Here is a 14,370-nt window from a genome sequence, read left to right as displayed (position 1 = left end):
CGGAACGTGCCCGGAAAGGATTGTGCCTGGTGGGGCACGCCGATTTCCCAGAGTAATGCACCAGAGCACCAGCAACAGCAGCGGAGAAAGTCCTTACTGAGACTGCAGGAGGACTGAATTGCTGGATGCTGGATTGAATTTAATATTCATAATCGAGCAGAGTCCTGGCACTTGCCACCCCGGACCCAGGAGGGTTTAAAGCATTGCACACTCACAGCCACACAAGGGCACCACACATATTGCATTGCAAAACTATTTGAATAATTCTGCTTGCTCCGTGGCCGTACGTTGCAGTGCGCCAAACGATGCCGTTGACGGTCCCCTCCGGTGGAACAATAAACCCCGGTTTGCTGGCTGGCCCCCAACAACCGCCCCGAAATGGTCCCGTAATGGAGTTATAAGGTAATACATAAATTAATGAAATAGAAATTTTGGCCAACGACGGGTCTTTAGGAACCCGCCGAATGCAGTCTCTCTCTCGATCCGCTCGAAAAGTCGCTTGCGGGAAGGCAATTTATTTTTACGGGCCGTTGTTTTAAGGAGTGTGACAGGATTTCTTCGTTCCAACTGGTGACTGATGCACGGACCTGGGACAGGATTGGACAGGACAGGCCCCCACTTATCCACTTTTACTACAAACATTGTTGACTCAAAAGGTACCCGAAAAGTTGCGAAAAAAACGAGATATATTTTGATGCAGCGTGGTAAGACCAGGAAAGGGCCATCGCGCGATGAACACACGAAACTAATGAAAAATTCTTCTCCCGCCGTTGATAGGTGCCGCCGTATGCAAACGAAACTGCATTTATTTCGGTACATTAAGCGCAAGCATTTAATGCGCCGTTCAAATCACTTCCAACGGAACGGTGCGCTCCTTGTGCTATCTTCAAGTGCCATATCGGGGTCGATAGCGTGGCGTCTCAAGAAACACGTTGTAACGACATCAATGCGGCAACAAGCAACGCCAGAACGTCGATTGTTTCAACGACGCAACGGCGCACTAGGGAAAGAGAGGAAACGAAACTCGCGCCGAACGATTCCCTCACGACGAAGAACTTTTGTTCGTGTGCTCGGTGTGCGGACAGGGATAGTGGCGGAAGTGCACTTATGGGAAGCACCTCCAAGTGTCGGAGCGACTGGCACACTTTTGCACTTCTTCTCGGTTACAATGTTGAAGGCAGGATAAAAAGAACCACGGAGTGATCAATGGCTGACTCGAAAGAGGATACGCGGCCAATGGGTAAAAGAGAGATTTACAAAAACAAGATTAGGGAAAGGAAAAATACGATCGTATCAAACGACAGCATAACATTTGTGATGTTAGAGATCAGTTTAATGTCTGCCGGAACGTCCTTTCGTCACAACGACACAACATTCAGCGCAAGATTTATGCGCTCTCACTTTTCTAACTAATTTATAATCGACTTCCATTAAAATCATAACACAAAAAAATAGTTTATGCTTCGTTTCCGTTTTCCAGTGTGTCCCCGCACGAGGGTGCGTTACGAAAACTGCAAGAATACGCCTTCCGGTGTGCTATAAAGGAAATCCTTAGCCTTACCCGGAACCATGTCCTGGTGTTGGAACCTTACAAATGTTTTCAATATTGCGCATACTCCCCAAATGCTTCGAACGAGCAACACGCGGTCCTTTTTGTCGTTGGCGTCAGATAAGAGAAGCAGATTGCCAGCCGATTTGTTGGTTATAGCAATTCATCGGACTACGGGCCGAAAGATGGCGTAAACGTTGGGTGAAATATAACTGAATTCGGGCTTTAAATGATTTTTATCCTTTGGACGGACTCTTGTATCTGGTAAATCTATTCTAAAACGGAAGAAAAGTTGGGCGGGACTGAGATTTCGTTTAAATTGATCTATCGTTTGAGAGACATAGACATAGTCCATGCCGGATCGATTTATTAACAAGAGTATCGTAAGTCTATCAGTTGAATGGTAGTGTAAAGGTTTGGCGAGAAAATGCACAAAATTAAAATGAATAAATAAATGCCCTCTACAAAACCCTTGGACTCACGCATCACTCTTCTGCTCGTCGACGAACCGCTGCAAAAGGCCGTGGTCGAGCGGAATCTGTAGGCTTTCGGCCCCATCGACGGTGCGCTTAATACGCAGCAACTTGTGATCGGTGAATTCGGTTAGCTGAGCGCGCAACGCAGCATCGCTGCTGACCAGGAACGCTTCACGGCACGCCCAGTACAGTTCCTTCAGCAGCATGCCAGCGTACTGTTGATTGCCCTGACCCCCGTTAGCCAGCTGATGGTTCACGATCATCATGAAGATACCCCGAGCGTTCGATGTCAGCGACTCGACGACGCTTCTCATAGAGGCCAGGGCCGGTGCGCCCGAGTTTTGCACCAGCAGCGAGTTCTCGAACGCCGTTTCCACGCTGTACGGTAGCAGGGTCGTAGCGTCCCACCAGCAGAAGTTGTAGTGGCTGAGCTTCGACATGTCCCACATGAGCGGCGCATTGATGTGGTCGACCGTAGCGACGAGATGTACGTTGGCCATGCTTGCCAATCGACATAGCACGGCCTGGATGCGCTCGTTGCGCATCGCCACTCCGTCGATGTTGTGTACGAGCAGGAACAGATGCGTGTTGGGCAGGTAAGAAAGCTCGCGCTCGATGCTGTCGAGCGTTTCGTTGTGGTTGCTTGTTTGGAGCTGCAGGTCCAGGAGATCCCCAGCGACCGCATCCATCACGTCTTTGGCGGTCAGCGCCGGAAAGAAACCGTTCACCACCAGCACTGGACGATCGGCCAGCGCCTGGCGGTGGAAGGTCTGCAGAAGCGTCCGTTTCGATCCGAGCCCGTACAGCAGCACGTTGAAGCCTTCGTTGAGCAGGAAGAGCCAACGGGAGAAGTTCTGGCCGTACTCGTCTAGCAGTTCCTGTATGCTGGACTGATGGCGAGCGGTGGTCGATCCTTTCGTTTCCTCTAGCAATCGGAACAACACGTCCTGCGTCAGGCGCGGTGTGTTCAGCCGGTCGAGTGTGTGATCGGACGTTACGCTTTTCGAGGAGCCGGCATGCGTCGAAAAGTACTCGTCACTGCACGGAACGTACTTCAGATCGGGTTTCTTTACCGCTCTGGGGCGACCACGACGTACCGCTGCCGGAGTGGAACCACCGGCAGCGACAGCAGGAATAGGCACCGGCACGGGTACGGTTGGCTGGACCGTTTTCGGCGGGCGACCTACCCTCGGCTTAGTTGCTTTCTGTTCGACAGGTTTCGCATCCGATTCAGCACCGTCCGATTCTGCATCCGAAGCCGCCGACGGTGACTCGTCTGATTCCGACTCTGAACCTCCGGGTGAGTAATCGCTTTCGTCGGGTGAGAAATCAGAATCCTCGTGCGCCTGAAGCACCTTCTTGATCGCTACAACAGACCAATTAGCGAAATCGATATAGAAAATCAATCACAAGTTACTCTCCTCGGTGTACGTTACCTCTCTTCGCCCGAGTGCGGACATGGGCCGGTGTCTTGGTGACGGAAGCGGATGACCACGCGTGCGCTCGACCACCGGTTGCCGGTGTACGGGGTGTGCGGGGCATGCGGGCGGCCAGTGCACTCGGAGTTTGCGGTGTCCGCTGGAGGCTTGCCAACGCAGCCACCGTGCTCATCGACTGGCGCTTCCGGGGGGTTCGGAAGCCGAAGATGTGTTGTCCTGCCACATCCGTCTGTTCTTCGAATAGCGTAGTGGCCGACACTTTGCGACCCAGCTCGTCGAGAGCGTCTTTCTCGTCCGACCGCAGCTCAAGATCCGCGTCCGATCCCCGGCTGCTACTTTCTTCACTTTCATCACTGTCAGAAACGCTGTAGACTGGCACCACCGATTTACGTGTCTGGCGAGGACTTCTGCTGCCCGAGACAAAGTCCTGCGAGTACCTCTTACTGACCGACCGCGGACGCTGTGAGCGACGCGCTGTGTCGGTCTTACCGATCGGGGAAACACGTTCAGCCTCGGAGCCTAGCTCTTCCGCGCCTTTGTGTGAGTCTTCGTCCTCGTAGGCGACACTTTCGTCGGTGATATCCTTTCGCAGAGCGATTTTCGATTTGCGTCGGGACATTGTTTGTTAAACGAATTCGAGCGAGTCAAAGGGGGAACTGTCACTTCCTAGTTTTGGCGCGCAATGAATGTCAACAGTCCGCTTGCCGATCAGTTGTTCGCGTCTTAAGGAATACATTTACGAATAATTAAGCTGATGCGCTGAAACTCTTGTATTGTACCCACAACGGAAATAGAATTAACACAACGTTTTGCAGAGAAATAACGCGGCACAATAAATAAACCCAAAAAATACGAATGTGTCGCGAACCTATCTAGATATGAACAGCTGTTGCAGAATGACAGAATGTTGTTTTCCCCTACAATGCGCACGTTACTATCGCCCGCTAGGTGTCGCTAGCTCATAGAATAAAAATTCAAAAAGTCAAACCGAAAGTTGAAACGTGCGAGTTTAATTCAACGTTTCAAGTTTAACTCAGTAGAATCCAAAAAATGTGACCAATAAATTGTTCTTTTTTATATTTTTTTTAAATCCGCCGTTGAACATTTGGTGCAAACTCAGTTAGCGCCCATTTTCATTGCTAGAGCTAGTATTTACCCAACGGTGAATGATGGAGTGCGTAATTCGTAAAACCTATAAAGAGCTGTCGTTTTTTTCCTTTTCAGTGTGCTTATGCAAAAATCAACATTGGAACCGTATTTGCCAAACAATCGCGCGTGTCGAGCGAACTCCAATAAACGCAAACACTGCAAATGATAGATGGACATTTGCGTTTTAAAATAGGATATTTGAAAAGGCATAATTGATTTGGAAAAAAACAAGTAAACATTCTGAATACATTTTAAATGTAATTTATCAATACTATTGGTCGATTCTGATAATGCCTGTTTTGGACGCCGGAAAATAAAAGTCGATCACACGTACTTTGAACAGTGCTATAATTCTTTCAGAAGCCAGTTTTGTTTTATAATTTGTGTGGTTGTGTTTCTATGTTTGATGTAATACTTTCGCTTTGTTTCCTTCTGTTTGCTTGCAGCCGCAGGGCAGAGTGATGGGTTGCCTATCATCATCGACACGGACCACGTTTTATCGGTGCTCAGAGTAGTTAGAGAGTAGATAACGACAGAACGCAAAGTATGCTCCAATAATACTGCTCCGTTGGCACTACTGCTACCACTTCCACCAGCCCCGGCACTGATAATGATGACCACGATGATATGTTTAACAGCAGATGCTCGACCAGTAGACGATAATTAGGAGATTATTGATACGCTGACAGTATTTGCATTTTCCATCGATTTTTCATTCCCTTTTTCCGACCATTTCAGTTGCCATTTTCTGTACGGGAAAGCCTATTTAACAACAGTCCTGGGAAATGAAATGGAAAGCCCGTGAAGAGAGGGATAGGACCAAGTACTTCAGCAACAACAGCACTAACCTTTTTTCCTCGAAGTCCCATAAATCCGTTGGGAACTCGTTTCGGGGGCGCTGGGTTAATGTGCAGCGAGGGTCCCAGCGTTGGGTCTAGTATCAAATAGCTGGGGTATTCCTTCGGTGGATCGTTCGCAAACTACAAAACCTATATCTTAGACAAAGTGTGAGATGGCTTCTCATGATCGAGCTCACCAGATCGTCCATTCTCCATCGCTGATCCTGCGCCATGTCGAAGCTCTTTTTGCCACGCATTCCTGTTTGGTAAAGAACCGTATCGGTGGATTAGAAAAATCTACCTACAGCGAGTGCTACTCCCGCCGGAAACGGTACCTAGAAAACCCGACGGTGCTCGTTTGCCATCCTTGTACGAGTTTTGGCTGCCCGGGATCGAGTGGCTTCTCCAGCTGTAGAAAGACTTCTTACCACGGACACCTGAAAATGTAGGAGAGGAACCCACTTCAGACCGCTGTTCGAGTCCCGGACGCTGATCGACGTACCATTGAATCCGGAAGGAATCCTTCGACCTCGCATCCCGTTGAATCCTGTCGGTGCGCGCTTCGGGTACGAGTTTCGCATCGAATCGTACCCTTCGAAGAATCCCTCGTCCTTGGCATGGTGACCCTGGGCGCGAGCCCCCCCGAAACGAAATGCAACGTGAGCCTACAGTAAAGATCAGTCGAGAGTATCAACCTACCGTAAGGACATCATCCGGTTGATCGATCATATTATCCTGCTCGTTGATCAGCTCGCCATCAGATGCTAAAGCGGCGCTAGAAATGCGTAAAATGACTCCGGTTTAAAATGTGTGTTCCCTCGTTATTCCCTCTTCAGGTATCGGTTCTTCTCATCACCTCAGACTGTCTAGTAAATCCGGGTTCCTACGCAGCAACCGTGGCAGCAGGTCTTTCGCCTCCGCCGTGGAAGTCCACCGGAGGAGACCCTGCGTTAATCCGTCGCCAGCATCACCGATCGGTGAGGCCGACGAAACCGAAGGCAGATCGCTATCGGTGTATCCATTTCCGGTGAGGGAAATGTAATTTATTCTCCCATCATCGGCCGTCTCGATTGGAAGGTCCTTCCGAATGGGGAACGCAAATGGATAATGCACTTAATGCAATTAGCAGCCAGCCGGAGTGAAATTCAGCGGAACCACTTACCTGGGCCGCTACGCACACTTTGAAGAGACAGGTGAGAGTGAGCACGGCAATCGATGCGTTCATTTCCGGTGAGCTGATCCTGGCGAGCGCTGAGTGCTAATTATCCTTATCGCGCCCGGTACCGGTATCCCGTGAACCCGTGGTTTTTTTTATTGACTTCCTACGTCCGGTGGAATCTGACCGATGTCGGCGAAGTGACAATAGTGAAACGGAACAAGCGAAACTAATGAACAGCTCAAACAAACTTTGCAATCGAATCGGTTCTGCAAACATGACGAATCGATTCGCGAGCGTGCGATTTTTTTACGGCTGAGCCATTCCAATTTTTTGTTGCGTCCGCCACTCAGGATAAATAGTAACGAAGCAGAAACAAGGGCAAACATTCCCCGGAGACTACTCACGCAAACGCATGTTGATAGTACACAAATTGATTACGTGCCGATAGCAGCGATAAGGATTCAAACGTAAATGCCGCGGCCAGACTTTTCGGCAATCTCATGCAAAATGAGCAAGGGCATGTAATCATTTTCGGCCGGCGCCTCACTGCGAAGGGAAGGTCCTTTTTTACCCCGTAACGGTCACAAGTCTTTGTGTGAATGCGGAAAAGATAATGTTGGCTGATTGTGCTGTTTGCGTAAATTGTACACGATATCTGTCTCCGTTACTCCAGAGAACTCAGGAATCGGCTGTGCTTAAACATCAGAGCATATGCGAATAAAATAATAAGATGCATGAGTAACCGTAAAAACATCATAGAATAAAGTTTTGAAAAAAGTGCTGAAAATACAGTATGAGCTTCACTCTCAGCTAAATGGGCCGCCTCGCTGTGGCAGTCGATTACAATCGCGACGTGGCGTGAGTTTTGACGTTTTGACATTATAGTTCAATTTCGAGTGCCAATCAATCTACGATAAATTTACACTCATTTTCACCCTTTGCCGTAACGAAGTTTCCAAAAAGAAAATTCAGATCAAGTACTCGATCGTACATGAAAGTGGACTGTGTAGTTGAAAGCTTTTTGCTTTGATCGGCTGTGGAAGTGGACGTGAACGGGCTTTTAAGTGAAAATGCATAATTGATTTTTTGAATTTTGTGATTTTTGCCGTCGTACTTAATATTTAAAGTAAACAGATGAGCAGATGGTGAAGAAGACTATAAATGTATAAATATTTTATAGCCTCCTGCTATTAAAGTTACATTTGAAGAATAATTAAACGCAAGAATCGCCAACGAGTTAACGGTCATTTTCGACTTCATTGAGACTCCGGTAAAGTTCCAGCGAAAACCTACTCTCCGTAGCACTTTCCGGCACAACCTTTGCCGGATCACCCTTTCCGGAAACTAACGAAAACATTTTGAAGGGAAATTATTCTAATGCGCTTCGTAAAAGGTTCCTTCGGTTTCTAAAATTGGCCTACCGTCTACCTGCGAATGTCTCGATGCTAAGTTTTGTTATAATTCAATTCCGATCGGTTCAGTAAAACTATTCAAACCCATCATCTGTATATGGCACTGGTAACCCATGTCACTGGCCGCACCGCTAATGAAGAATAATTGCTGTTTAATATTATTTCCTTTGCGTTATCGGCGCCTAATGGAAAAGGAAAAGGTATCGAAGGAAAAGGGATACCGAGAGGATGCCAACGCAGACAGCGAGTGCTGCACATCGTCCCCATAAACGACACTTATGGTCACGTCAACAACGATTCAGCGGCCAGCTTCGGCACACAACGAAACGGAATAATTGTGTTACGCGATAACTTTTACTCCCTCGAACGTTGTGGTCCTTAATGCGTGTTATGCTTTGTCCAGGTTCTCTACATACATTTAGTTTTAGTGATTTTTTCTGCTTAAGACATGCTGTCCTTGGTCATGTGTGGTTTTACGAGAACCTCATTCAATTTGGTACACTAAAACGATTATCATCACTTGTTACTCACGAAAACACCGTTTTTTCCAGAAGATTTGAATAGTAGTTATGCCTTAACCGATTCAAACGACTCCTTCTGCAGTTTTGTATCGGTAAGCCATACTGTTTTTTCCACACCGAGCTCTCGCCATCCATTTTTCATACTTAACATAGACAACCGCTGCTCATCAATTATGTTTAGGTACACTTGCCGTTCACAGCAGAGTCAGTGGCAGCTGGGGTTGTATTCTTTTTAAATTGTGTTTCTCTATCTGCGCTCTACACAGCAGCAGCTCATCGTGGAGTTAAATCATAAAATTCGCGAAACGATGAGGTACAAAAATGCGAAACTCGGGTGGTTAAGTCCGGGACCGGGCATAATGTGATTTCCGGTCCCGGTCCCGGTTCCTTGCCAGAAACTAGGCCGCTCGCGCTTCAGTGAATAGAAACTGGGTGGAAAACGGAGTAACAAACGGACGGATTCCGAGCGTTCCCGAACCGCCTCGGCCTCGATAGTTGTTTCCGATTTATTTAACACAACTACTGCCGGCAGAACGATTAAATTGGACTCTCTCTCTCACGCTCTCTCTGGTTCGGGGAGTTTGTGGTAAATTTAATTCCATTGCGCCACTTCACCTCACGCAGCGTGGTGGCGTGAGAAAAATAGCACCAGCGGACCGGAAAAGCGGGAAAAAACCTGAAGGAGTATGCGGTTTTAGAGATCTCAAGGACGTGCAGCGCGGATTGCGTCTACATTTATAGTGATATATTAATACATAAGCATCCTTGTTCCTTGTTCTTCCCGGCGTCACGTATTCTAGCATGAATATTAATGTGCGCCAGATGGTCAGAGTGGCAAAATAGAAAGCAGCCACCAGGTAATGCACGGCGATCCTGTCCGCCATAAGGATTATCCTCACGTACGCACGGACACGAAGTGTAAAGCTGGTTAGTTAGTAAAAAAAAACAACCACGAAACAAGTATCCTTTTTCTTCTGCGGTGATGGCGTTCGAAAACAGTGGCCCCTCAACATCATCTTTCGTGATCTTCCGCGGGCTCGTTGTAATACAGAAGGTGGCACCGGAAAACTTGGTACCGCAAAATCAGTGATGCAAACCGAGGAAGGTCCCATTTACGCTTCACCTTTGCGAAAGGGTCCATTTGCACGTGATCTTAAATCTGACATCTGAGAAAAGGGCAGCGACAATATCCGTTCTCGCGGGTCATTAACGTACGTGTACGGGGTTTTGGGCAGCATGGCGATCATGATTCGGCCATGGTCCTTTCGTATCAAGTTTGAAACTAACCAGTTTGCCAGAGGGCTAACCAGTCCGTCGTGAACCGTTGAATACATCATTATTGCAACACATGTCCAGCACATTCGGTTGGGCGTGTCAATCTCAGCCCGTCTATCAGCGTGTCAAAGACAGATTGGTATCCGAAATGCTTCATCGCCTCGAACTATGTTAGGTTTAAATTGCTACTTTCTGCCTAGACCGAAAAGCAAATGGTTCACTAGAAATTCAAATGACACACCGGAGGTTGTATAAAATGTCTCTCATGATGACGGCTGAAAAGGGTCTCAAGATCAGAAATCATTTTTAATGAAGACTTGTGTCGTTTATGAAACACAACCAATTTCTAAAATGAATTGGTGGCCAATTTTTCGTTGCGTTCTTTCTTGTATCCTAGTATTTAGAACAGGCCGTTATGTATTGTTCTCTACGAACTACTATCGTTCAAACAAATAGCGAATCATACACGATTGACATGTAGTTTTAACCTGTAATGTAAAAAATGATAACAACAGACTGCTTCTCGCTACCGGTATGAATGGTGATAGTTGGTGAACACAAAAAAGTTGATGTTGGCATAACATAGATAATAAAACAAACGACATTGTAAAACTAACACGCTATCTTATTATGATAAACCAGTACTACCATGATGCACATATATTCCACGAAATGTAACATCAAACGAACCCTCTCGGCATGTTTGCTCTGCAGTGGTTTGCATTTCGTATCTCGTCACATTGGGGCGCAATAAAGCTCAACTCAGAAACTCTCAGGACACCCGGAGTCTGGCCATGCCAATTTAAATTAGAATTTAAATCATTCGCACCACTCATTAGCCACGCAGCAGAAGCAACGCTTTTCATCTTTCACAACTCATAATTCACGATGCCCTGGCCACTACACCAAACACAGCATCCAAGCGGACACACACAAACACCGGGCGTTTCTAATGGTTCCTGTTCCGCTTATCCTTCCGCTATTATCACTTTGACTCACAAACAACATTAAAAATTCAGATGCCCTTCGGTGGCCCATCAGCTGCGCTGCGAGCAAACGGAACAGGCGTTCCAGAGCCTCTGGCCCCCGGTGGCGAGTTTCGAACGGTCGCCAAAGACGTGCGGTGCAGTGTAATTACGAACTCACCTGTTGGCCCGGGTTTGGCTTCGTCGCGGGCACAACTCCGGAAGGGCACCCGGAAGCCGAAGGATCGGAACAAAACCAAGATCAACTGAAGGCCGACGGAACTCTGCGGAAAGGGCCCGCGTAAACACCCGTCTTTTCGTTTTAGTAAAGGACTCGAAGGCTGGCACAAAATGGCGCTACGAAACTCACAAAAAAAATCGGGCTCTAAAGTAGTGCAGTCGTCGGGGGCCGCCAGTCGGTCGATCGATCGGGTACTCGACGTGGGGCGGGCCGGTTGCAGGTGCTACGACACCAGGTCTTGTGAAAAACCCGGTTATGAGTGATCCGCTGCCCGCGATACTGGCCACCTTTTATAGAGCCACTCGGAAAACTCGGCTACCGAACGCATGCGTTGGGCGTTCGCGGGCTTTCAAAGCGGTTACGACACGGGACGATCGTTTTAACGGTTGCTGCTCGGGTCCTGAAGCTTTCTCGCGTCAACACCGACCGAAAGGTAGAACTCGGAAAACGCGCGGGTTTTCTCCGGGATTTTCGGATCTCGGTTGTACAATCGAATCAACTTCAACCGGCACCGCAATTAGCACATTAGTGCTGTTTTTGAAGGATGCTACTGGAGAGGTGTTTATTGTCGCGCAGCTTGGTGTACTCTTCGGCGCGTATCGTGCTGGGTAATGTTAGTATAAAAGGATCATCTGAAGATTTTAACAGTAAACAAATGGTTTCCTCCTCAAAAACCACATCCAAATCCCAGCTTGATCCTTCGAGTAGAGTGTAGAATGTAGAAAGGAAAACTTAATGAAGGAAAAGTTATGCAAAAATCTGTAGTTATATTTGTCTAAAGAAACCATGGCCCATAGTTTAATTTATTTTTTAACCCAAAACTAATTCCAATTATACCAATTGGTAGTTTGTCGACTAGTGTTTATTGCCAGCCTTTTAGACCAATTGTTTTTGGGGTGGAAATATCCATTGACACAGGGTGTTCCAATGTGAGAGCGTCATTTCTGTTCATCGTACAAGAAAGGTCGGTAGTCCCATTTTACTCCGAAAACCCATTTCAGCTAAAACTGGTCCTCAATACGGTTCTACCCGATCTAATAATAATAAATAAATAAATCATAATTACGGACCAAGGCTTCTTTTTGTTCAAACGCGGTCGAACGTAACCATTTTTGGGCACCTAACTGCTTGTTTTAAACGATACGAAAAATCCGTATGGTTGATATTTGTGTTGTGTATGTTTTGATTGTGTTTAACATATGTAACGTAAGGAGCGTGACGCAAGGAATTGCGTTTTGCAGACCTTTGATACATTCAGCTGCAGAATACGATGTTAACTTATTGGTATGCGCCCCTCCAAGAAATAGACATCAAAATTCTAGTACAGAGTTTAGTTATCTATGAAAGCATAAGTGACCCTCAATTTGAGATAATTTAGTTACAAGAGATTACCAGATATGTCCTTGAAACTAACTATCAATAAGTAAAAGTAGGCAACAAAACCCACAATGGGTTGAAAAAGGTTTCAATTCGTCTCTGAACTAAATCTCGCCCCACACACTTTAGTCATGATCCAAAATGGACCGGCAGAGCGTTTTCAATGAATTTTCGCTTGCAGATTAATTTATTACGTAGGACTCAATGTGAAATGTTCGAAATGTTTTCGCCAAATAAAATTAGTTTTTCTGGGAGCTGCGAGAGCATAGCTGAAAATGTCCCGGAATTGGCTCCATCGCACTGATTTTGTGAGTTTTTTAAGTCACCAAAGTGGTGAGCCTTTTAAATTATTTCGAACTAATCAATCGATCGAATTCAATTTAATTCTATAACGAGCGAGCCGCGCTGCAATGCTTCGAACACGAGTGGCCAACGGTCACTGATCCTGCCGTATTCGGGTTTATTTAGGATTCCAGTTCACAATCTGAGTTTCGGTGCTACATCTGCACCTGGTGCAAGCGACTCCAGTAAATTGGCCCATAATTGAGTCATTATTCGATCGCATTACAGTCGCGCTAGCGCCAAACGGCCGTACACGGTGCACAGATATAAATCGCAATACATCACCTCTCTTTCATCCTTTCCCGAGGCCGAGTGCACTGTGCACGATCGGAAAAACCATGCGCTGATTTTTCGAAATCAATAATCGACCATTTTGGTAGCAGCACGCCGGATGGTTTCGTTGAGTTGCCGATGTTTCACAATGTCGGCGGCAAAGTCAATGTCAACCATATGGCACCCAAAGCAAACCACTCTTCGCCGTCCGTGTCGTCGTTGATCCACTTATCAGGCCCCGCTAAGCGTCAAACGTTATCTTAAGGCCTGCCCACCGACGTATTAGGTGGGTGAAGCGTTATCATGATGTCGTGGCGTTACACGCTCTGTCCATTAATTAAACGAACGGCGGCGGTGGTTCGATTTTGTCGGCGGCACGTTGTTCGCCGGAACTAGTATCGGGCCATTTTCCTGTTGCGTGTGCGCCGCCCGATTTGAAAGTCAAATATTGCACACGAGCGGTTCCCTCGTCATCGGCTGTCCTTCAAAACGCGAGTGAGTCACGGCGCAAGGATCTCTGCTGCTCAGCCACTTCCGGAGGGCCCGATTTCGCGTATAAATGGAAAAGTTCTGTCCGCGCTCATGATGAGACGTCCCGTTTTTGTTTTGTGTCGTCGAACTTCTACAAATGTCACCTGACGATGATGTATGCCTAGGCCATGTCATGTCCAACAATCGTTCCGCCGAAGGCGCCCAACTTCCCTAAACTCCGGTTGTGGACATTCAAATCTCAGCTTCCGTAGAGCCGGCCCCGGGGCGCACGTTCCCGTGCTCGTTATCGTTTTGTTTTCTCCAGTATTTTAGACAGAAAAAATGGCGTCCTGTAGAATTAAAAACACAAAAGATAGGCACCTTATTTATTATTGAAACCAGCTCCTGGGGCACACAGGTGCGGACGGCGGATGTCCATCACGATAACGGGCTGTTCATCTTCATCGTCGCCGTCGTCGTTCGGCGCTGACTTCTTTCCGCGTCACTTTTTCTCAGGTGCCGAGGCACAAGGATGGAGCTGAAATGTGAATCTAACTGTTACATGTCTCCAGCTTCCAGCCGCCGGACCGACAGCCGATGCATGATTTTAAGGCAGTTGAAAAGGCGCTCGGACCCATCCATTGTGCTTTTCTGCTTCCAGAACTACCGTAGTCCAGTGTGTTCGGTAGTACAGTCCCAGGTCGCCATCCTGTACCGGCCCGGAGCCTGGACAAAGGATACTTCAGAATTGGTTTTGAATGGTGCATTTCGCCGCCAGCGTATGGAACATGAGTTTAAATTTAAACATTGAAGCTGGAGTTCCCGGTAACTCATTAGAGCCCTACCACTAATTCACTTCTCTGGGTGCATAAACGGCGTTGG

General features: G+C 47.3%; 2 protein-coding genes across 2 annotated transcripts; both read right to left on the bottom strand.

Moving 5' to 3' along the window:
* Positions 1-1,961: 1,961 nt before the first annotated feature.
* Positions 1,962-4,083, bottom strand: LOC131207893 (origin recognition complex subunit 2). Its single transcript, XM_058200526.1, has 2 exons — positions 3,462-4,083; positions 1,962-3,391 (listed from the first exon to the last, which is right to left on the bottom strand). The coding sequence occupies exons 1-2, from the start codon at positions 4,081-4,083 to the stop codon at positions 2,028-2,030; spliced, it is 1,986 nt and encodes a 661-aa protein (XP_058056509.1). The 3' UTR covers positions 1,962-2,027.
* An 898-nt stretch (positions 4,084-4,981) lies between these two features.
* On the bottom strand, positions 4,982-6,694 carry LOC131208418 (tachykinins-like). Its single transcript, XM_058201162.1, has 8 exons — positions 6,615-6,694; positions 6,309-6,532; positions 6,152-6,227; positions 5,955-6,078; positions 5,788-5,889; positions 5,650-5,711; positions 5,462-5,593; positions 4,982-5,391 (listed from the first exon to the last, which is right to left on the bottom strand). Exons 1-8 carry the CDS (start codon positions 6,675-6,677, stop codon positions 5,380-5,382), a joined length of 795 nt encoding a protein of 264 aa, XP_058057145.1. The 5' UTR covers positions 6,678-6,694; the 3' UTR covers positions 4,982-5,379.
* Positions 6,695-14,370: the final 7,676 nt, after the last annotated feature.

The sequence above is a fragment of the Anopheles bellator genome, chromosome 2 (genome assembly GCF_943735745.2).
Source record: "Anopheles bellator chromosome 2, idAnoBellAS_SP24_06.2, whole genome shotgun sequence".
Classification (NCBI taxonomy): Eukaryota; Metazoa; Arthropoda; class Insecta; order Diptera; family Culicidae; genus Anopheles; species Anopheles bellator.
This window is presented reverse-complemented; position numbering and strand designations above follow the sequence as displayed.